The following is a 22,218-nucleotide window of genomic DNA, read 5'->3' on the forward strand; positions in this document are numbered from 1 at the left end:
AGAAAATGGAACAAAGACTCCCAAAATAGCTGCAATCAGATGACTTAGGCTAAGCAAAGTGTTTAAACTTAAAAACAGTATGACAAGAGTTCCCTTTTTGTAAGCCCTGGCAATTATAATTTAAATGAGTATTAAAAAAACCAAACTCATTCAGTGAGTTGTTCAAATACAATGGGATATTTTACAACAAATATTGTTTATTCCCCCCCCCCGCCCCCAGCTGTATCTCACTACTAGACAACAGGGGCAGATGGTTAAGATGATTAATTTAACAACTTGTTCACACTACATGTTAGTATTAACTTTCATTGATTTTTATTAGTAGTAAAAGAGTTACCAACCACCTTAGATACCTTCAGGACTGATTTTGGCAGAAGTACACCAAATCAAAACTGGTTCCTTGCCCTCCTGAAGGGGGAAGGTGAGGCCTGTTACCAACAGATCCTTTCAAAAGTATACAGCACCGTCAGATGCTTAGAGGGAAGAAAACTCTTCCCATAAAAATACGTTACAGTCTTCATTTATGAAGAAAATGGTGGAATTTAGTCTACAAGGATTCAATGCATTGCCTAGTGTTCCAGCACGGGTTTTTAATACCAAATTCAGTTTTACAGGCAACCATTAAATGTTTAACTTGAACTGAGACCTAAATATCCAAGAAAGCACAGAATAATTTTCAGTGAAGCTTGAAAGTATTGATTAGTTTATCAACATCTTTTATCTCCAGGTTTTTCACTGATCTACTAGATTCTCACAAGTTAAAAACATCACTCTGCTCTACTGCTACAGGTTGCAAAATTAACTTTACCTTGTTGATTTTAAAATTTAAAAATCACCTAACGTTTACTGATGTTGCTTCATTTCTTAAAAGTATTTATGTAATGCTTCCTTTATGTGTACAGCTCAACCACATAGCTCAATGTAAGTGCATATGTATGTTTATATATATATAGCTCAACATCAGTCAGCAGACCCCCACCTGGAGTCCTGTGTCCTGTTCTGGGGCCCCCAACATACAAAGGAGATTGACTGGTTGGGGCAGGTAGTGACAGGACAAGGGGGAATGGGGTTAAATTGAAAGCGGGGAGGGTTAGATTAGATATCAGGAAGAAATTCTTCACAGAGAGGGTGGTGAGGTACTGGAACAGGTTGCCCAGAGAAGCTGTGGATACCCCATCCCTGGAAGTGTTCAAGGCCAGGCTGGATGAGACTTTGAGCAACCTGGTCTAGTGGAAGGTGTCCCTGCCCATGGCAGGGGGCTTGGAACTGGATGGTCTTTAAGGTCCCTTCCAACCCAAACCATCCCATGATTCTATGGTATGTATTACACCTCACAAACAAAACTGCAGACTTAAAAGACAAATGAGCAGCACAGAAAATGGAAAAGTTGGCAGCTGCCGCTGGGAAGTTGGTAAAGAAGCCAAAATGTTTCAGACACCTCCCATGGAAAATAGAAGTAATGAGGACAGAACTGAAAACCAGCAACAGATCATGAATTTGAGGCAATGGAACGGAAAACACCTACATTAACAAATGGGACACTGACTCAGTGCTTACGAGAGCTGTGCTAACAGCAAACTGGTGAAACGCAATATAAAATGCTTCAATGTAAACTAACTCCCCAGAACACACGTATATGACTTTGTGAGCAACTGTACAGCTTCCTGAAAAACATTCCCTTATAAAGGCCATGACTATGCTGTAACAGTAATAATTCTTATTAAACACTGCAATTCTGCTGCAGGTCACCAACACAATTTCCTGTATTTGCTTATGTATTTACATGAATCCGATACACCAAACAGTAACTTCACGAAGTGCCAAGGAATGTCTCAGACTGTCCTGGGAATACACTCAACAAGCATGATGCGCTGCTCAGCACGGAGAGCTCTCTATCTAACCCCAAAGAGGGTATGTCGGTTCCTTCATCTCAGCTCACAGCCTTGCTGCCCAGCCATGACAAGGGGAAGTGTCTAAGGAAGACGCTTGTTCCCTTGCAAGCTGACAGCTTAACTAACCCCCTCACACCCACATACCCCTAACAGCACAAGTGTATAGGAAAGCTGGGTGAACGTCCGTCTCTCACCTGGCCCTCACAATATGGCTTGGGGATACCACTTCCTGCATCAGCCTGGAGGGGACCTTCCAACGGAGCCTGTACTTCAACAGATCCTGCTTACCCACTGTCACTCTATTATTTAATGGTCTTGCTGATATTTCCATGATAAATGCATTTGCTGCTAAATTACTTCGCTTTTTAAATCATCAGCAACTTGGTTTTAGTTCACGAGGAAGTAAGAAGTGATGTGCTATTCTGTCCTTGCATTCCAAGTGTTACTCTGACAAGACCGAGGTTCTGTTACAGCTGCTGGTCACTGTAATTATCAGAGCATCCCCGCACAGGTTTAGGTAAGAAATTCTTATGTCCATTTAAATTACAACCTTCTAGCAGAGAACAAACTTGTTTCTACTGCCAGCTTCTTTCTTAGATAGAGCAAACATCTGATAAAGACGACTGCTTCTGGGTTACACAGCATGTAAAAGGAGCACCTATGAAATCACCTTAAAAAGTAACTGACTTGGCTTTTAGACTTGCACCAAAATACCTACTTAAGTCACAGAGAATCATGTGGACTTGGTGCAGACTTCTCTACAGGACAGAAAACCAAGTTAGAGCAGTGGTGGGGTAGACTGGTTGCAGGCAGCATTTTCAGGAAGTTCCTTTCCTGGTTTGAGTTTAGTAACCTGGGTTCCAATTCCAGTCACACTGCTGGGATTCTGCCAGCTAAGAAATGTCAATCTATGCTTAAAAAATTGTGACTCCAAAAACGGCACAGGATGCTGGGAGTGTTATGGTTCAGGCTGAGAACACGTAAAGCGTTGTAATAGTAAAACTTGAAAGATACAGTGATTACTCCAAAGGAAATAAAAGCTTGAATTCACAGGTTTCCAATTTTAACAGGGCAAAACCTGCTTCCTTGTTAACATGATAGCGAGCAGCTTCTAAAGCCAGCCTGAGCGAAGTGCTCTCCACACGTGCATCCTGCACTTGAAGTGACTGAAGTTAAAGGGTCATTTCTAATTGCTCAAGTTGACAGCACTGCATACCCTGATTCCTTTTTCTAAAAATACACTGAATACACTTCCTAAAAGATAATGACATATGCAAAGTTACATTCTTCTCTAACCATCTGAAAGAAATTACTTACAAAATCAGGCTTCCTAGTTCAGAAGTCACTGTGGACCAGTCTGTCAACCTCCTGTTTTCAGCTAGTTCGAAAGAGGCAGACATCTTGAAGACATAAATTTCTAAGTTGTTCCTTAAAAATATCAGGCTAATTTAATCTCTAATTATATATTTGATCTAACTGACAGTTTCCTGAGCCTAGAAATCAAATAAAGCAGGAGGCAAACATGATCTTTGCCTCTGCTGAGAGAAAGCCCCTTTAAAACTTGGCCTGCTCCGAGCACCAGCTAACCGGCTCAACCAATGTGTGTCAGCTCACAGCGAGCCATGGCCCGGCTGCTACGGGCCAGCCAAGCACAAGACGGGCCAGGAAGCTGAGGCGGAGGAAGGCAATACCAGAAAAGGACAGACACTACAAATCCAGTGCGCACAGATCGATTAATTTACACGTTAACACGCTGCAACGTGTCCACACGCGTTATTATTCCATGTGTGGACGCATGCCCCTATTCCGCAAGCTGAGCGGCATGGATTCTCAATGTTTTTTCATGGACATTAACATCCAAGCAGAAGCAGACATTAGCTACAGCAGCATGCATTTAAAACAGGTCACTGCCGAACGGCCGATCTCTCCCTGGGACGCCTCCCTCTCACCCACGGCGCCTAACGCCACTGCCTCCTCCCGACCAGCGGCTGTCTGGATATGCACCACAGGCCTGCCGCCACACACCGAATGGCAACTAGAACCGCAACAGCTGCCAGCAGAGGAGCGAACCTGCGCTTACTTTAGCTGATTGATCCTGGCTTCTGCGGTTTCAGTAAGATTTTTGGTTTCTTCTTTCCACCGGCTTGTTGCTTTTTGCTGAGCTACCAGGAGACGTCTGAGCACAGCAGCAGATTTCTGACTGGTGTCTTCCATTTCTTTAAGCCGAGCTTCGTACCCGTGTTCCTTCACGGCGTGCTCATGCTCCATTGTGCTTATCTAGAAAAAGCAGAAATCGGGTACAATCAAGTCTCTCACTTTTTACCTATTGGTAACAACTCTTGAGCTACATTTGTAAACACCCGTTGAAAGCAAGTAACATACAATAATTAAACTTGTGTGTTCAAACAGACACATGTTCCCAAAGCCAATTTAAGCCAACAGTGCAACGGACAACAAAGGATAATGAGCTTTGTATGCTGATTTTGGTAAATAATTTTTATCCTTCTCCCGTTTTCTCCACAAAAAGGCATTCTTTTCTTTTCACCCAGCTAAAATGCGTTCGGAGTTTAACCCCATCTACAGTCCTTTGTACATCGGAGGAAAATGAAAGCAAGCAATACATCTTACCTGTGGCTATAATGGAAGCCTGTCTGATTAGACATGGGACAAGGACCTGCTAAGTCCTTTATAACCGCTACCTATCTCTTACAAGGCTGATCCTTTGTTCTTAAACTATGTCTGACCAAAGGGTTCTGGGGTTGCAACAAAATTTCCTGTTCAATTTGGCTACTTCCTTCACCTTGTGGTGCAAAGTAGACACTGGAGTTGAGATTCTTAATTCCCTTTTCAGGATCTTTACAGCCCTGGAGTTAAGAGCAGAGGGGGAAGCACCGGCTCTGTATGTTTACAAAGCACAACAAGGATCAAAGCCGCTACTCCCCCCAGAAGCCAAAGGCACCATGAGGTTACTATTAATCCGTTATCCCACCTGCAGGCTGCTCAGTTACATTTAATGGAACCCCTTCAAAGAGAACATCCACCTTTCAGCTAATTACCCTGCTCACAAGTGTTCATAGAGGAAAACGTTCTCTGCCTAGAAATTACAGAACCCGTGCTTGACAACCGCACTGCTAAACTCGCTGTTAATTACACACTGCTCTGACAACACGGTGGACATGCAAAGAGAAGAACGCCCTAGACAAAGTCCTATCAGCCTTACAGTAACATAAAAATCACATATAAGCCATACCTTTATTTTAGCTTTCTGCTGAGCCTCTACAGCCAGTTTTCTCAAGCCATCCATTTCTTTTTGCAATTGCTCGTTCTCTTGCTGAAGCTTCAGCCTCTGTTCACTGACAAAGGCACTCTTCTCTCTTTCTGAATCCAGAATGCCTTGCAATTTACAGATGGCTTCCTGGCAACGAGACTTCTCTTCCTCAGAGCTGAAAGAGAAGAAAGGTCTTGTTGGAACTCAAGAACCGAACCACTACCGTACTGGAGAAAAAAGTATCTGTTGGGACAGATCTTTGGTCTGACCCTGCACGGCTCTTCCCCTGCTCCTTCCTGGAAATTTCTATCAGCTCAGCATGTCCAATGGCCTCAACAGCTACAGTATTAGATCAGTTCTAGGATTTCCGTCACCTTGATAAGATTCTTGGCTGACTTGTGCACAGCTATCTCAGTAAAATGACAACGTGAAACAGAAGACATTGATTTTGAAAACATGACCAGATTCCCAACTGAGGATTCCTCTGGTGAAGCGATAGGATTTAATATCATCAGAGTATAGAAATGACTGAAGCTTCTAGAGAATCCTACGCTTTCCATACCGAGAACAACCACCTGCCCTAAAAACTCGTACCACTCTGTACTTCTTACCACTCTGTTACTGGAACCACAGTAGTGACTATTAGCTCGGAGCACAGACCCGAAATTCCGTACGCTGTGTCAACATCGTGTTCTGCATGTGCTAGGAGATACCACACTGCAGATGAACTTAAAGTAATAAATTCTGCCTCAAAATTTCACAATGTAACTTTTCCTAGAAACAGTATTTAAAAATGCAGTAGTATTCCAAATAACATACTCCTATTTCATTTTTTGTCAAACAACTGCTGGCAGTTGTCATCTTGTCAGAAAATCTTTCATTCTACAGCGTGTTAGCCCCTTTAATCCTTTGGCAGTGATTCACAACTGCTCTTGCTTCCGGGTTATGGTATCTTGAGACTACTCCTGCTACTGGTGAAGGAGACGTGACGAAAACCTGACACAATCAACAACTCATTCAGTCAGAAATAATTTCCATTGTTTTCCAGTCCAATTGCTGTCACACCCATTACTTACTTCATTTCCAGTTGTTTCAGTTTATTTTGTGTTGCCTGTAGACTTAGCTGAAGGTCACTTTTTGTAGTTTCTGCAAGCAAATATTTCTGATGCAGTTGCTCTAGTTTTCTGTTCTCAGATTCATGTCCTCGGTCTTCCCTGTAAATCTGAAGAACGCACTCACATGTAGGATCACCTGTACCTTCTACTGGTGACTGGCAGCATAGTACTGACAAGGAAGCTGCTCCTCGCTGCGTCCTGTTTTCCAGTCATTTTAAAGAAAACTGAATTTCTGTCATTGTTGCTCCTACTTCAAAAAAGGTTTCCAAAGATCTGGCATTCATTGAGTTTTCTGCCTTAGGCACACTGGAGTAGACACCGACACTCTTTGAGTATGTCACACATTACTGCTTTTACTTTTTACACTTTCCAAAGAACGCTCTCTCAGTTTAGTCTTACATCTTTAAAACACTTTCGGGATTAAAAAAACCCCAACCCATCAAAATTATTACATTAAAATTTATAATTTAAGAAAATTACTCAAAAAATCAGTTAGAAAAATAAGGAAAAAAGAAATGGGTAAGATCAGTATCTTTTCCTTCTGAGAAGAAATCTTACACGTGATGTAAAAACACACGCAACTGCCTTACCTTTTCAAGTTCCTCTTCCACTGCTCTCTTTTCTCTAATGGCACGTTCAATTTGACCCTGTTTTTCTCCACATTCCTATTTTAAAAAGTTATTTTGAGATAAATCTAATTAAAAAAATAGCTCAAAATAAAAATTCCAGAAGCACCCAAGCCAAAAACCAGCCACTGTAAATACAGTTTTTGGTGTTGGTACATATGCATTTGATTATTTGTACCTGCTCATTACTTTCTCTACAGAGTCAGTCTCATTCGCTAATACAGACTAAAACACGTATGATGAAACCTTGTTTAAATACAGTTAATCCGTAAACAGGTGCATATGCACCGAGCTTTTTTGGTCTCCCACATAATTTGTTACAAGTTCCTGGTTCATTTAAGAATATGATGATGCTGATGCAAACTCTCTCCTCACATACTTTATCAACTTTCATAGACTACAGATATGCAATACTCAGCTTTCCATGCTTTATTTATCCCTGACAGAAACACGGATACTTCAGAAAAACCATCACTTGGGAAATGTTTTCTAGCACACCGAAGCTCACTGTCAAGATACTTGTGAACTGTGGGAAGAATACGCATCGCTCACGGAATAAACTCACCCATGGACGTGCGTGGACTTGCAAAGCTGTATCATCTCATGCAGAGCCAGGCAAGATTCTCAGTAAAGGTAAGATTGTGTACGCAGAAGGCAAATCCGCTCATTACAAACGAATTTTCAAAGCAAATTTCCTTTACACCCGAGTATCAGTCTCTGCACTGGCTGCTGTCACTGCACACAGCCACTTCTGTCAAGCAGCACGGAAGACACTGTACGTTGCATTCACGTCTGGAGACGTGCAGAACGTAACGTGCTACACTAATGAAGCACAGCCCTGGACAGTTACCCATTAATCATACTTTCCTTGGCTTACTTTTATGAGAATTTAGTTCTTTACTTGATAAACAAAACCTAAAAGTCTCAGATGTTTTGCTATCAAAAATACTTTCAGCAGTCAACACCATACCATCTGAAGGGCTGAAAGTTCTTCGGTCAGTCGGGAAATCTGCACATTATATTGCTTCTTTGCAGCATCTACCTGTGATCAAAAAAAAAAACCCAAAAGCTAAAAAATCAATCCCGTGAACCACTTTTCCATCCTGTGTTTATGTATGTATCTGTTGTCCATACGTGTTGCATGCACATCAATAAGGACATGTGTGGGAGTGCAATAACTGACAGATCTTCCTACACACACGTGAGAAAGGGTGTTTATTATCAACCCATGCTACTTGAACCGAGGGTGGCTAGAACAAAAAGCGGAAAGGAGGACATCACAACAAGGCCTTAGACTATGGGGAAAGCTGCTCTCCCTTAGGTGCAAGATAACTGCACGGTGTCTAACAGGCTTCTTTAGGTCACATAAAAAAGAAATATTTGTTGATACCTGGAGAAAGATGACAACCCACAGTTCAAACTTTCACTTTTTATGCTTCTGATAATATTCATTTTTACTGAGAGAATTCCAATACAAGAAACAGGACCTTCCTAAATTTCTAAATTCTGATTAGTAAATCATTGCCACAACTAGCGTGGTTATCCTAGTTGCTCTTTAGCTCTTGCACTTTCTCCCAACGCTGTATGACATTAAATATCACAGGTTTAAGTAATCCACGCAATTTCTGTGATTCCTTCGGGTAAGCACCATCTAGAAGGCTCAAACCATCTTTATCCTCATTTTAAAGGCTCTAAAAATGCTGGCAGTATGTTCCTGAAACCTCTTGAAACGAAAGGGCGTGAAAGAGTGAGAATCCTTTTATCCCAATAGAGATGCACATTGTGTGACAGTGAAGAACAGGAGAGGGAGCAAAATCCATTACACCACTGAAAATTTACTATTGAGGTAACTAACTTAGAGACACTGTTGCCCACTTGCAACAAAAGACGTTATGGGCATCCGTGGGCAACAAGCCTTTATCTCCTCTGGAGTTTGCCCTAAAATAAAGCACATCTGTCACATGCAGATAATTACTGAGAACCTCCAGCTCGGTCAGTCTGCACTTTAACTGCAGGTGGGACACAGCATGGAGAAAATTAAGTTTGTCACTAGTCTTTTATCAGAAAAGCTTGAACTTTTCAGCTGTTCATAACAGTAACAAAAATAAAGAGACTACAGCATTGCTTTAGCCATTTCTCTATCAAATTCCGGTTTCTAAGTGTGCTGTGATACTGAGCCTTTTGATTATTAACTGTACTTGACAGAAAAGTCTTACTTGCCTAGACAAGGGAATATTATGAAGTACTCAGATACCCAAACACCGATAGTGTAACTTCTGGCAGGTCCTGTCACGTGACCGTACATGATAAGCTTCCATCAGCACCTTCCGAGATAGGGCCACGCGTCACGAATTACAGACCCCGACATCAACACACGACTCGGGCTGTAACGTGCTGCTGAACGGAATCTCTGAAATCGACGTGCCACCCTTCACATCCTCACAGTGCAGCCCTCTCTCTACCAGTGTCTGCACAGACATCACCACTTTTGGTTCTTGAGGGATTTAAGGTTATCATTTCAGAAGATCTATGCCTGGGTAACAAAGCTGAAGAGCACAGTACTGCCAGCAGGCTGCCCTGCTACCTACATCACTGAAACACTTGTAAGAGAACTGCTCGCGATTCCCACGCACCATCAGCAGCTTTTCACGCTGCGGGAAACAAAAAAAGCCGTTCCATTCTTTCTAAACATTGTAACTTACTGCCTTTCGAATTCTTGCAGCAGTATCTTCTGCAAGCTGAGACATTTCATCTTTCATTTGTTTTATTTCCTCTTCCTTTTGTTTCTCCCCAAAGAGTGCCTAGAAAAAAACAACAGCTTGAGATACTACTGATAATATTTCAGTGGTGACATCGTATCTAGCACTGAGAGAACAAACCACACATAGTCACAGCTCAAAAAACCTTTTTCCCTTTGGAGTAGCTGACACCGTGACAACAAGGAAAATGAGAACATTTTGCATTAAATGCAAACTCTTGTGACTCGGAACCACACAAGAAGTTAGTGTCAGTAGGTGCCTTTTTCTATTGGGACTTTCAGGTTTTCGCTGGGCATCGAATTACAAAGAAGCAAGTACAGGAACTCAGACCCAAAGGCAAGGCTACTCTCCCATGTCCTCACCTGGGGCCAGGATCTCTAATAAGAAGTGCCAATAAGGGTGCACCGGAAGTTCTGGTAGGAAACTGAATACCTGCATACACACACACACACACACACGTGTGCTGATACATACAGCTAAGCATACTGTAGGGTTGAGACACTGAATTACTCACCTCCCAGAAAACTAAGAGCGAAGGAATAAAAATTTATAAGCAACTAAGGAATGTGCCTGCAGCCCCTTTTGTGGTGGGTAACAATGAACCAAACAGCTCTTCGGCATAAAAGAATGGCAAGAACTACAGAAAACGGTGTAGCAAGGAACTAGAGAGGATGCAAGAAAGCTACGGATGTTGAAGTGGTACGGGACATACTAGTCTGAAAAGGTTACAGAATACTTGATGGGGGAGATGAAAAATCCTAGGTGGCACGGAGAGTATGTAGGTGCATAGGGAGAAAGATGTAAACCCATGCCTAACGGATGATATAAATTCAGCCTACAGAAGGTTACTCACATCCACTTCATCGGTGTCTTCCATTGCTCCCAATCAATTCAACTTGGTATTTTATTTCTCAAACTACTCTTAAAATTCTTCTGATGTCTTTTTGTAAGCTTAGATTTGTGTGCTTCGTAATGTCAACGCACCAGAAGCAGCATGACGACAGCCTGCTACTCCCACCACCTCAGTCTCTTACAGAGCAGGGAGAAAACTCCACGGCCAGTTTCAGACAAAGAGTTACTTGATATTTTACCATTATATGTTGTGCTGCATTTTTTCAACTTGTTAATTCATAAACTTCCTAGCTTGAAAAATTCAGGATGTTTTAGCCAGAACAGTAAATTTACAATGGTCTGCAAATTCCAGTTTACTCTTACCACAGCATTATACTGAACTGTTCCATGTAACAAGCCAGTGATTTACCTGTGGCTGTTCAGTTACTGTCTTCAGAGTCGCAGTTTACATCGCAGTAATTTCTACTGGGCCACTTCTTTCTCTCAACTTCATGTGAGTTCATAGCAAGCAGCATCAAATGATCTAATGATCTACTTCTGGATGAAGAATGGTGTTGCAATACTGCTCTGATGTACTGGAAATGCAATTTATACTCCTTATGAGTAATTTTCAAATGAAGGAGTGTTTTCTGGTTTTTAAACTCTGAAAAAATGATTTTATTTTTACCTTTCATTCTTCACATTCTCCCCACTATCAGGCTGTAGGAGAATGCTGTTAAGGATCAAAATGCCTTACTAAGAAAAAGGAACTGACAAGTCTGAAGGTGGCCATCCACAGCTGGAGGCTGTAAAACTTTGTTTTTCACCCCTTTCTGAACCAGAACTTAACAGGTAAAGAGAATTGTAGAAGATCAGTTCATAAAGCAAATGAGATGCAGAAAGTTATGAATAAATTATGAAAAGGAACTGATGCCACCAAGGGGTTTCCTAAATGACTGTTAATATATGGGAAGAAAAATTACAACAAGATGATAAACCTCTTGGGTATTACAAGAATCACAGAAGTTGGACTGTGGTAATGACCAGAACCCCCACGCTTTGTCGATCCTTTAATCTATTCTGGAAGCAGGACAGAAGGTAACAGGATCTCTTTAAAGATGTTAGTTCCCTTGTCTGCCAGAAAAAAAGGAAGCAGGTCTGTCTCCTCTGTCACAGAGCTGAAATCAGCAGGAGCAAAAAAATACACCACCAACTTTAATATTCCTAAAGGTAAAGGTAAAAAGCTAGTTTAGATGCTCAGGAAGCTCCTCCAGTTTGAAAAGCAACTTCAGACTAAGAGGGAGCAGTCATCTCCGTAACTGCTCCACAGTTCAACACGTTAGCCCAAACAGAATCAATTCTAAGATTTTCCATTTATTGCCCCCCACATTAACTAAACTGGGGTTTACTTACTGAACGGCTGCAGCCATCAGACGTGCAGTGCAGCTGTCTTGCCAGCAAACACAATTCATTAGATTGCTAAAAGCCTGACTCAAACTGAAACTGTTAAAACCCCATATTAGACCAAAGTGGACCAAGCGATGTAGCCTATCCTACCTCCTAAAGGGGCAAACAGCAGATACTTCAGCAACGTTAAGAGCTGGGAAAACAGGGTGACTATATTTTTGATCAACCTACACGTCAAGACCTGCTGGATAGACCTTGTTCCTTATGAAGTTTTGGTGGACTGTTCTGTTGTGAATTTCCCTGTTTTCATACCTACACTTTGCGCACACACATCATCCTATAACTCTCTCATCACATACTGCATACAAGAACTTGTTTTAAGGCCTCTCCGTATGTGTTCTTTGTTTACTGGTCCTGCACTTGCCTAATTCTCCTGTGTCTTGCCTGAAACGGGCTGATCAAAACTGCAGACAAAGGTGCACTATGTTTAAAGGCATCTTTATTTTTTAACTCTCATTCTGAACATTCTATTCATCGTATCGAGTGCCACCGAGGATTGCACAAACGTATTCTCAAGAGACGTCCACACCACCTCCTAAACCATTTTTTTTTGACTGGTAAGACTAAGTTCAGCGCCCCGTATGGCATATTTGATTTGTTTCTGCCATTTCACCACACTACAAATGCCTTTGCCATTTTTTCCTGACTGCAGACTTCGCCCACACATTACTCAGTCACTCCTACAGATTTCCCCTGAATAATTAAGATCTGAACCCAGACCTCACTCTTGATCACCTGTATCCATCACAGAAAAAAGCAGTCCGTTTAGTTGTAGCTCTTCTTTCCTAACCATTCCTAAGTTATAAATTCATAACAGGCCATCCTATTTATTCTGACAGCCCGATTTGTCTGTAAGTATTCAGTAGGAGACCCTGTCAGATGTGAACGTTCAAGTTCAGGTACAATCTTCTCACTCAGATCACCTTTACCCAGGCACCCAGTATACTCTTTGAGATGCAGGCTGTATGACAAGTCTAAGCAGTGCCTAGTCACATCACACGTTGCTCTCTTAGGCATTGCTAATTTTAGTACAACAGACATAAAAGCAGCTCGGTTGCGGATGCACATATGCCTGTACGAAAACACAGTCAGGCCCTTCACAACTCTCAGTGATGAAAGTGTTCTCATATCTAAGAAATATCTCCATCCATTGCCTTACCTGACTTTTTTGTAGATTAGCTTCTTCTAAGAGCTGCATGCAGTCGTGGACTTTTGCAGCAGCATCGTACTTCTCCCTTTCGAGATGAGCACACTTTGTCTGAAGCTCTCCGAGCTGTTTCTCCAGGGCTGTTCTTTCTGTTCTCAGCTCTTCAGCGTCTTGGACAGTAACATGTAATCTACAAGACAGTAATAACTTCACTCATTTCACAGTAAGATGCTTAATGAAAACAGGCGTTTTTTCCAACTAAACTAACAGGAAGTGTTCGTATTCAGAAGTTGCTAAAACCGCATTCCTGGTTTTCTGCTTGGTTTTGGACAGTCTTTAATATTCATCAAGTCCTAAAAAGAAACAGAATTAAAGGAGTTAACCCAGATAACTAATCTCAGAAGATCCTTAGAAGAATGTTTCTATCCTGGGATACAACACTGAAAACGTTCTATATTAAAACAGAGCAGAACAGCACCAGAAGGAATAAAGTTTTCCTCGGCAGAGGAAATGGAATAATTGGATGTCAGCAATGAAGTGGCAGCTATATCATTAGAACAAGAAAACCACTGGTCATTTTACAACAGCTCAGAAGTTCTTATTGTTTAATTATGATTGTCAGTATTGGCAGGCACAAGAAAGGGCAGGAGAGTCTCAGAGGTATCCTCCAAGAAGATCTCGGCAAGTCCCCCATGTGCTGCTGGTTCCATAAAGTGCACGGTTCTACACAGCTGCAGTGACTACTCAGCAACTCCTGGGCTGCCTTCCCACGCAGCCATGCTGTCTTACCTTCTAACACGTTTGTAATACAACACACAGAGCCAGACAACCACTCTGTTTCTGTAGAGCCAAAAACCTAGAGAAAATAATAAAACTAGCTAACTCCTTATAGGCATTCAGAAATAAACAGAAGAGCCTCCCCAGTGCTTAGGCCAGTGAAGTTCTTCAACTAGATGAATGCACATGAGCCTGTGCAACATCTCCAGGCAGCACACAGTCCATCACCCACCGTCACAAGGTTGGCTCCCTAGTAGTGATTCCGTGTCCAGAGTTCCTGAGGAGTCTGCTAATCACACTCACCAGGCTGTGACCAAGAAGGGAAGGTGAACAGCCACGCAATTATTTAAATAAGAGATTTAGGAATTCTTCTTGGCTATCTGGTCATTTGAGTAATAATTCAACAACTGTTTGTGATACCTGAATCAAAATCCTGTGCTCAGCTTAGTGCCATATCCTTGTAAAGTGAAGGGGAAAAAAATATCCACGCAAAAACTTGATTGTGTCTTAGATCTTCCAGTAGAGTGTGCTGGAATTAAAGCTCTGCTCCTCTGCAGGTGTCCAAACTACTTCTGTAACCAGCATTTACTGTTAAGAAGTGAGCTGTAGCAGTTTTCTTAAATAATCTTTTTTGTGTACTGATGGCTGAACTGAGGTAGAGAGCAGCCAAGCCTCAGCGATCTGTCTTTTGAGACAACGAACTGTGCAGAAACACAAAACCCAGAGGCTGAAAAACCAGTAATATCTTATCTCACGTGCATGTATCCTACTCTTAACACCCAACGAGCTAGAATCACAGAATCATTACACGGTTTGGGTTGGAAGGGACCTTAAAGACCATCTAGTTCCAACCCCCCTGCCATGGGCAGGGACACCTTCCACTAGACCAGGTTGCTCAAAGCCTCAAAGCCTAGCTTTACCTTGTTTCTAGTTGTTTTATACTAGACTGCATTTGCTGCAAGCGTTTGTCGGATGCTGTTTCTCTTTGCTGGGCAGACAGCACATCTTCTTCCTAGAAAGAATATACGTATTATCCAGACATCATTTGAGCTTCCCTGAACAAAATAAAGGCATGCTAACACAAAACGAGTCAGAGAATGACTGTGATTAGTTTCACATCAGCATTCAGGTAACGACTGGCTGTTCAGTTTCAACAGAGAATTACTGCGTTCTCTAGAATACCTTCCTCTCCAACTGGCTTTGAAGCTTCTCTGTCAACCTGGTCATTTCATCAACCTTGGCATTTGCTGTCCGCCCATCTATTTTGGCTTGCCTGAAGAAAGAAAACAGCCTATGAAGTACAAGTCAATTGTTGCGGGGGCAAACGACGACTCCGCTATAACAGTGTTGAAACAGCTGTGCAGGGCAGCCAGATTTCATAACACTGTTCCTACAGGGCAGAACAGGTTTCCCCGTTCCTTGCCTTCTCACTCTGTGGCACAGTGAGAGAGGAATACCAAATTCATTAAACAATTGGAAATGGCGCCTTAAAAGACAGCTTAACAGGAAGGAGTATGTGTTGAGTAAATACCTGGAAGGGTTAGGCACTCACAAACTTTAAGTGATTCAATTACTTAAATATGATTGGCCACAGATACTTAATAGATAAAACCTTGTTCAGAATTAGATTTCACTTTTTAAAGCAATTCGATCGTGATTTTAAAAAAAACAAACAAACATTAATCACTTCGGAAGAATTCAACTGATGTGCTTTGACACACACACTCAACTGGCTGCTCAACCACCACCTGAATGGTTTTAGGGTGGTGGTGGGTTGGTTTTGGTGGTGTGTATGTCCCCCCCCTTTATTTTTTTTAAAGTCAAAACCACTGAGAGTGAGAGAAGTGCAGGAATAAATTGAATTTTGCCTAGAATAGGTTCAGGTAATGCTGGTTGTTTTCGTACCCTCCTATCACATGAGTCAATGTAAGCACGTCAATGCAAGATAGAAGATTTATAGATGAGTAAGATGCCCAAACAGTAATTCAATACTAATATCCTCTGCAAGGAAAGGAATTCCAAAAAAGTAGGGATATGAAACTGTTCTCCCCTCAACAGTAGCACGCACAAGCAAATTGCAAGTGAGGACTGCGTTTGGAAACATGTTATTTCAGCAAATATCCTGAATACCACCTTGCTCTTTGATTGCTTGTCACAACTTTTCCTTCTCCAAAACATACTATTTTGAAAACAGTTTCTCCAAGGAAAATATCTTAGCTCATAAAAATGAGAAGTGCTAACCAGTTCCCCTCAAAAGCACATCTTCAGCGAACGAGGTAACTTGGCGTTTGCAAACAGGTTCTGGTCCTAAATTTGTTGTACAAATGACATGTAAAAATAAACATAGCTTAAAACAAATAAAATGCTTCTAGGAAGTAAACCATAACATACCAAGCAGGGGGGCAGGAGGGGAAAGCTTAACGCTAGAAGCAGCTAATTTTTATTGCTCCAACAGCACGACAGTTTGGATACAACCGACCTTGAGAGGAAGACCAGTTTTTCAATTGGTTAATAAATATTCAGCAGCAACCAATATCGAACACGAACGCACCTATTTCATTCACTCTGCCTATCTTTCACGGTGGTTGTTGTGACAGAGTAGCTTTAATACCTACCAACAGCTCAACTAAACTCGTTAAACAGGTGCTGAAATTTGGGTGACACCCGATCTGTCCAGTGGTGAACACTCGGCATGACTGCAGACACCGACTGATCCTCACGTAATATTCCGTACGGGTTTGGAAGAGGGAGGGGATGGAACACCTGACGCGGCCTCTCTTTCTGGGAGGGATAAAGTCAGTCTCGGCAGGCGTTCCGCCAGCCTAGGTTTCTGAATACCAGCATCACCTGCAGAAGCTGCACAAGTGAACACATGTGCACGCACCCAGAGTCATCGTTGACAGTTTACGTGAAAATGGAAGTTATTTCTACCATTCCTGGGGTGATGTACTTTGAAATCAAAAGATGAAACTAACTAAAACATCACAGCAGTCCAACCACAGTAAGTATTTCAATCAAAGTACCAATGGAAATTACAGTAATGAAAATGAAAGGAAAATGTAATACCTAAACAAAAATTCAAGTTCATTACACGTTTTAAGCTTATAAAAATTAAGAGTTTAATTTAAAAAGCTTAAAGCTTTAGGTAATACTATAAAAAAAATATCACTGTTTGATAATGAATCAATCAATTTCCTTTCTTTTATCAGTCCACAAATCCACTGTTTACTGAAATCAGATTTCAGTTTGACCTCAACCATCACTAATTACTAGAGTTAACAGAGACATTAAACCGACACTGAACCAGCTTTGGCTGCAAATACAAATAATTGTGAAATTGTGTCGCAGGCACTGTTCCCATTTTTTTTAATATATTTGAGGAATATAATTAACACCTCTCCTACCTCTAACTTCCACAAGCCTATGGTTTTGAGCTCTTCGCTGAGGAACAGTGAAAAGAAATTTTAAAAACACCGAAACTTGAAACTTACTTGAACATTCAAATTTCAGAACTGCATCGAATAGTTATGTGGCTGGGTTTTCAGCAAATTATATTCTAATAATGTAACTTCAGAGTCGCTTTTGCCGAGACACTGACTGTTTGTTTCTTTTAAATCAAAGGGGAAATGTTGGCTATTTCAGCAAACAGCTGAGCCAAACACCACTAACTCCAAATATGCTACCCTGACACTAATGATGCACACATTTCCAACAAACTTAAGAGGCATTAACTGAAACCATTTAACTAACAGGTCAGTTTGCAGTACAAACAAAGCCCATGATACAGCAGCAGGTTAGAAAAAGCTATAGAAAACATTCAGTAATTTTTTAGATTGCCTGGCTTATACCTCAGTTGTTTTCGTAGTTGCTCTAGTTCCACATACTGTTCCGTTACAGTTTGCAGAAACTGTTGATTGCTCTGCAAAATAAGGAGATATTTGTAACACATTCCTTATCATACTGAAAATGTTACATAGTGCAGGGCATTTCTACAGAATGTAATACCTTAAAAATAGCCAACAACAATGTCTATTCAACGCTTTGGCTGGTCTCCAAGTGCCAAGGTTCAGGCTGAGTATTTTTGAAAGGCAAACACAGACTGTTGTTACCTAATCCTCCCCTGCCTTCCCCGTATTTTGGTAGCATAAGAACTTCCTGAGATGAGAATTTTAATAGGTCAGACCCACCACCCGCATTCCCATCTTGTTTAGGTGTCTACAACACCTTGTGACAGCGAGTACCACAGAAGGCCACACACTGCTGGAAAAAATTCCTTTGTGTTAGAGACAAAGAAACAATAAACAATTGCTGCTGCTTCGTCTTCCCTATGCCAGCCATAGTGCTGGAGGTGTCACTCCCCCTCAACTGCCTTCTCACTTGAGAATCATGTCGTACTGCTGTTACCCTACTAGCCTTCCCGATATCTCACTGGGAACCTTACTCCGAGATATTACCGATGACCACAACCGCAGGCAGCATTCCAGATGCTACTGTACTGTGGACTTAAGCACAATATGTTCCTTTTCCCCCCTCTCCTAATAATTGCTAACATTCTTCTTGCTTTTTTGACGGTTGCTAAGAATTGTTTTCACACACTTCGTACTTCTGAAATACCTACTCTGTTTAGTAACAGTTAATTTCAAGCCCATCAAGGGTACCCAAAGTGAAAGCTCCATCTTGCCCAAGTGCATTACTTTACTTTTATCAATACCAATGAAGTGCCAGATAAAATTCACCCAGACAGGCAACATCATGAGGTCTTTCTGAAAATTTTTGCAGGTCACTTCAGGTTTCACTACCCTAAATAGTTCATCATCAGTAGCTAAAACACAGCTGCCTCAATCCTGAATCTCATTTCCAGAATGTGTATAAATATGAACAACTCCATGCAGAGCACATCTAGGAAACAGCTGTTTTACCACAATATAACACCCAACTAATTACTCTCTCTCTTCACTTCCTATTTTTCAGTTGGTCAGTTCAAGAAAAGGCATTCTTCTTCACCCCAAGACATCTTTATACCTTTGATAACAGATCTTGCCAAATGGTTTTTGGATAATGCAAACAAATTGATTACCTTTACCTTAACATCATCTGTTTCAATGCACCATGACAAAGACTTTCACAGTCTTTCCTTCATACCTACAACATTTCACACCAAAGAACAGGCTTGTATTTTAACAAGAGGTCAGATGTGAGGAGAAATGGTTCCAGTGATGAAGACAGAAGAGAGCAGATTGCCTAGAGTAGGTTAGGAGTCTTTTTGCACTGCCAGTATCCAAGAAAAACATTCATCACCAATCACACAGGCATTGTGTCTTTCAGAGAAGCAGCTACTCAGCAGAAACTTCCTTCAGTCTTTCACCCTGGTTTTTCTACGATAATAAAACTGTTCATCAATCCTGGAAGTCCTAGACTAAAGCTCAGAGACCAGCTCGTCTCACAGTCTAAGGATATGGATGAAGCACTAGAAGGTGATTAGAGCTCAGAAAAACCCCTGAGAAGGTCAACGAAGGCAGTGATGGAAGCAGTGCCAAACCAGGAATCAATGAACACATGGCAGAGCTAACCCGCGTAAGAGGTCAGCATTTAAATACCTTTTTCCCTTGTGAAGATGGTTTTGAATGTGTGGCTGCAGTATACGCACCTCCTAGGAAAATTCCGTGTGTAAGCTTCCCACCGACTTTTTGAGGAAAGATCACACATTTAACAGCTCACATCATGTTAACAGCTCAGCTCTCAACCACCCTGACCTGGCGTTTGGAGGTCAGAAAAAGCGCCACTGCTACTTGATTGTTGACTGGTCCCTACAGAAGTCTGCAAACCTGAGTGGCACAATTTCTCTTTCAACCAGGTACGTATTGTGGACTTTTTGCTGTTTTTATACTCTGAGGCTCTAGTTTAAAAAAAAAAAACCAAACAAAAACACAACAAAAAACCCATTTCTAGGTCACTGTTCTTAAGTTTTTACTTACCAACTCTATTTTCTCATTGGCTATATGCAGTTGCTGAGTCAACTGTTGAAAGCCAGTCAGTTGATCCTAAAGAGAGAATTCAGAGCTTCTTATAATCATTGTCATCACAGAGCATGTAACTACAAAGTTTCATAGTCAACTGAAAACATCTCAAATTCTTTAAAAATCTTGCAGGAAATTCAATATGCCTTTGATTACATGGATTTTAGCTGTTGACCTGGTAATCCAGCAAAGTACATTTACCACTGAAAAATGTATCTGAATTTCAATCAGTTACAAACTGCCTCCTTCCAAAACTCATACACACCATCAGAACATGAAAGCATACATGAGTAGTGCCTTTCGAGAGCCACACAGACTACGATGCCATTACAAGCACTTCTGCTAAGCACAGTAGCAGACGTACCCTTTAATTAAGAAATGCCTGTATGGACATGTTTAATTTGCTCTTTGCCATATAGGATATAGGGTGTCCATGCAAAAAATTGTTTGGTTAAACTCTTGAGTGCCTGAAGGTGAACCCTGTCATCCTAGGAAAAAGAGCATAACACAGAAAAAAAATCATCTGCAGCACAGCAAGTGTCTTCCAAGCATAAAGAGAAATAAAGTCCCTGAGCTGGAATACCTACTGGTCATGCTGCGCTAGTATCTAACGGTTTCAAGGCCACGTCAGAGCAAGACCGGTTTTCTGAACTAAGATTTCCTGAAAGGCCTTTCCCAGAAAGAGGCTGCTAAACACAAGCTCACATTAGAAGAGCACGAATGCTAGCTTTACACATGCTTCTTTACTGAATGACAAGAGGAAATGCAGACCACTTTTCCCACTATCCGACTGTGACCTTACAGACAAAACTCGAGATTCAAACACAGGACTCAACATGAGAGACCTCCACCTTAGAATTCAAAAACTTTTAGCAGCTTTTTCAGCTGCTGAACACCATGGAAGATTTCACACCACACAACTCAAACACAATTATTTCTATGCACATGTCTATCTTGTGCACATACACATACATAGGCACTGAGACCCTCTGCACTCCCCAAGTTCCTGCCCATCTATTTGAAATAAAGAACTTCTCCAGCTGTAACAGTGCGTTTAGCTGATGGATCAGAAACTGTATCAGACCGCTTAACTTTAGATGCCTACCATGGAAAGTAATTAACACTACTGGTAGAACCATCTCCCCCTCCCCGCCCCAGACCTCTACATTATAAAAAGACAAGCTAAAATTGACAAAAATATAAATGAAAATTACTTTCTGCTTTTGCCTTTCAGCCATGTGAATCTGCGTTTCAGTCATGCGTTCCTGGTACTGCTGCTGGAGTCGATCGTGCTCCTCTAACACGGTCTGCCAGAGCTCTATTGCATGCGCTTTTTCCTAAGTTACAGAACAGTGGTTTGTACAAAATAGTGTATTAGAGAACATTTACCTTCATCCATCATTCCCTAAAATGAAAGGCCTTAACTTGTAGGTTGAGGAAATGCCATTTTCTGTACTTCCTCCACATGCATCACAACTACGCAGACAAAATACCAAAATTCAGAAGCAGAAAACCACACGTTTTCAAGTTCAAATTCCACCTACAAGTAAACTGCAAGTTTTCCACATTTTTTTTAATAGCTCAAACTTGTACAGGTATTTACTGTAGGCCTATAGTATATAAAATATTCAACTACCAAAATCCAACTGTTAAGCTAACTTCAACTTACTCACATGCAACAAGATTGATACATTATTGTAGTAAGATAAACAAAATTTGCTTATCTTCTCAGATCTAAACATTGTTTTCTATACCCCACATATACTTGCCTCCTCATACCACATTGCGGAGTTTTTGATTAAAGTGATAAGCTACTACAAAAACTTTAATTGAGCAAAGTACTTCTGCTCAGGAATCCAATATAAAAATCAAGTCAACAAGGTAAAAGTACAGGCACAATTTAGTATTAAAAACTTTTTATATGACTCTAGGACAGAAGTTCCTTCAGGTCTTTAAGTTGAAGGAATAAGTACTTGCCAAGAGAGCCTCAAGAGTCTCGAGGAACTCTGAACAAACGAATTCTGAACCAAGAAATAAACCAGCTTCCCCTAATCTGCCAAGGCACAACAGAAGAAATCGAATGGTACAAACGTTTCATCCCACACACTTGATTCATCAGTTGTAGTTGTTCTTGAAGGTTTCTCACTACGCCTTCGTCTGACGGCGTCTCAGTTCCCAGAGACATGAAAGGAAGAGCCTCCAGTTGCTTCTCAAGAGCCTCTTTCAACTCTGCGTGCAGCCTGAAATTCAAGGAACTACGTTCAGCAAAGTATTTCTTTAACAGGGAGCTGTAAATATGCCATAGCTTCAGTCTGCGCA

The 22,218-nt window shown here is 41.3% G+C and overlaps 1 protein-coding gene across 1 annotated transcript in view; it reads right to left on the bottom strand.

The window, feature by feature from the left end:
- SCLT1 (sodium channel and clathrin linker 1) overlaps positions 1 to 22,218 on the bottom strand; it is a gene marked incomplete at its 5' end in the record, with an annotated part of 31,915 nt that overhangs the window by 6,515 nt on the left and 3,182 nt on the right. The window contains 13 exons of the mRNA XM_010155285.1: positions 3,973 to 4,169; positions 5,143 to 5,335; positions 6,237 to 6,382; positions 6,866 to 6,940; positions 7,872 to 7,943; positions 9,604 to 9,702; positions 13,118 to 13,295; positions 14,803 to 14,894; positions 15,065 to 15,155; positions 17,731 to 17,801; positions 19,858 to 19,923; positions 21,114 to 21,236; positions 22,007 to 22,139. Coding sequence (XP_010153587.1) covers positions 3,973 to 4,169; positions 5,143 to 5,335; positions 6,237 to 6,382; positions 6,866 to 6,940; positions 7,872 to 7,943; positions 9,604 to 9,702; positions 13,118 to 13,295; positions 14,803 to 14,894; positions 15,065 to 15,155; positions 17,731 to 17,801; positions 19,858 to 19,923; positions 21,114 to 21,236; positions 22,007 to 22,139 — 1,536 coding nt within the window. The remainder of the gene's footprint in view (positions 1 to 3,972; positions 4,170 to 5,142; positions 5,336 to 6,236; positions 6,383 to 6,865; positions 6,941 to 7,871; positions 7,944 to 9,603; positions 9,703 to 13,117; positions 13,296 to 14,802; positions 14,895 to 15,064; positions 15,156 to 17,730; positions 17,802 to 19,857; positions 19,924 to 21,113; positions 21,237 to 22,006; positions 22,140 to 22,218) is intronic.

The sequence above is a fragment of the Eurypyga helias genome, unplaced genomic scaffold, assembly GCF_000690775.1.
Source record: "Eurypyga helias isolate BGI_N326 unplaced genomic scaffold, ASM69077v1 scaffold14047, whole genome shotgun sequence".
Taxonomy (NCBI): domain Eukaryota; kingdom Metazoa; phylum Chordata; class Aves; order Eurypygiformes; family Eurypygidae; genus Eurypyga; species Eurypyga helias.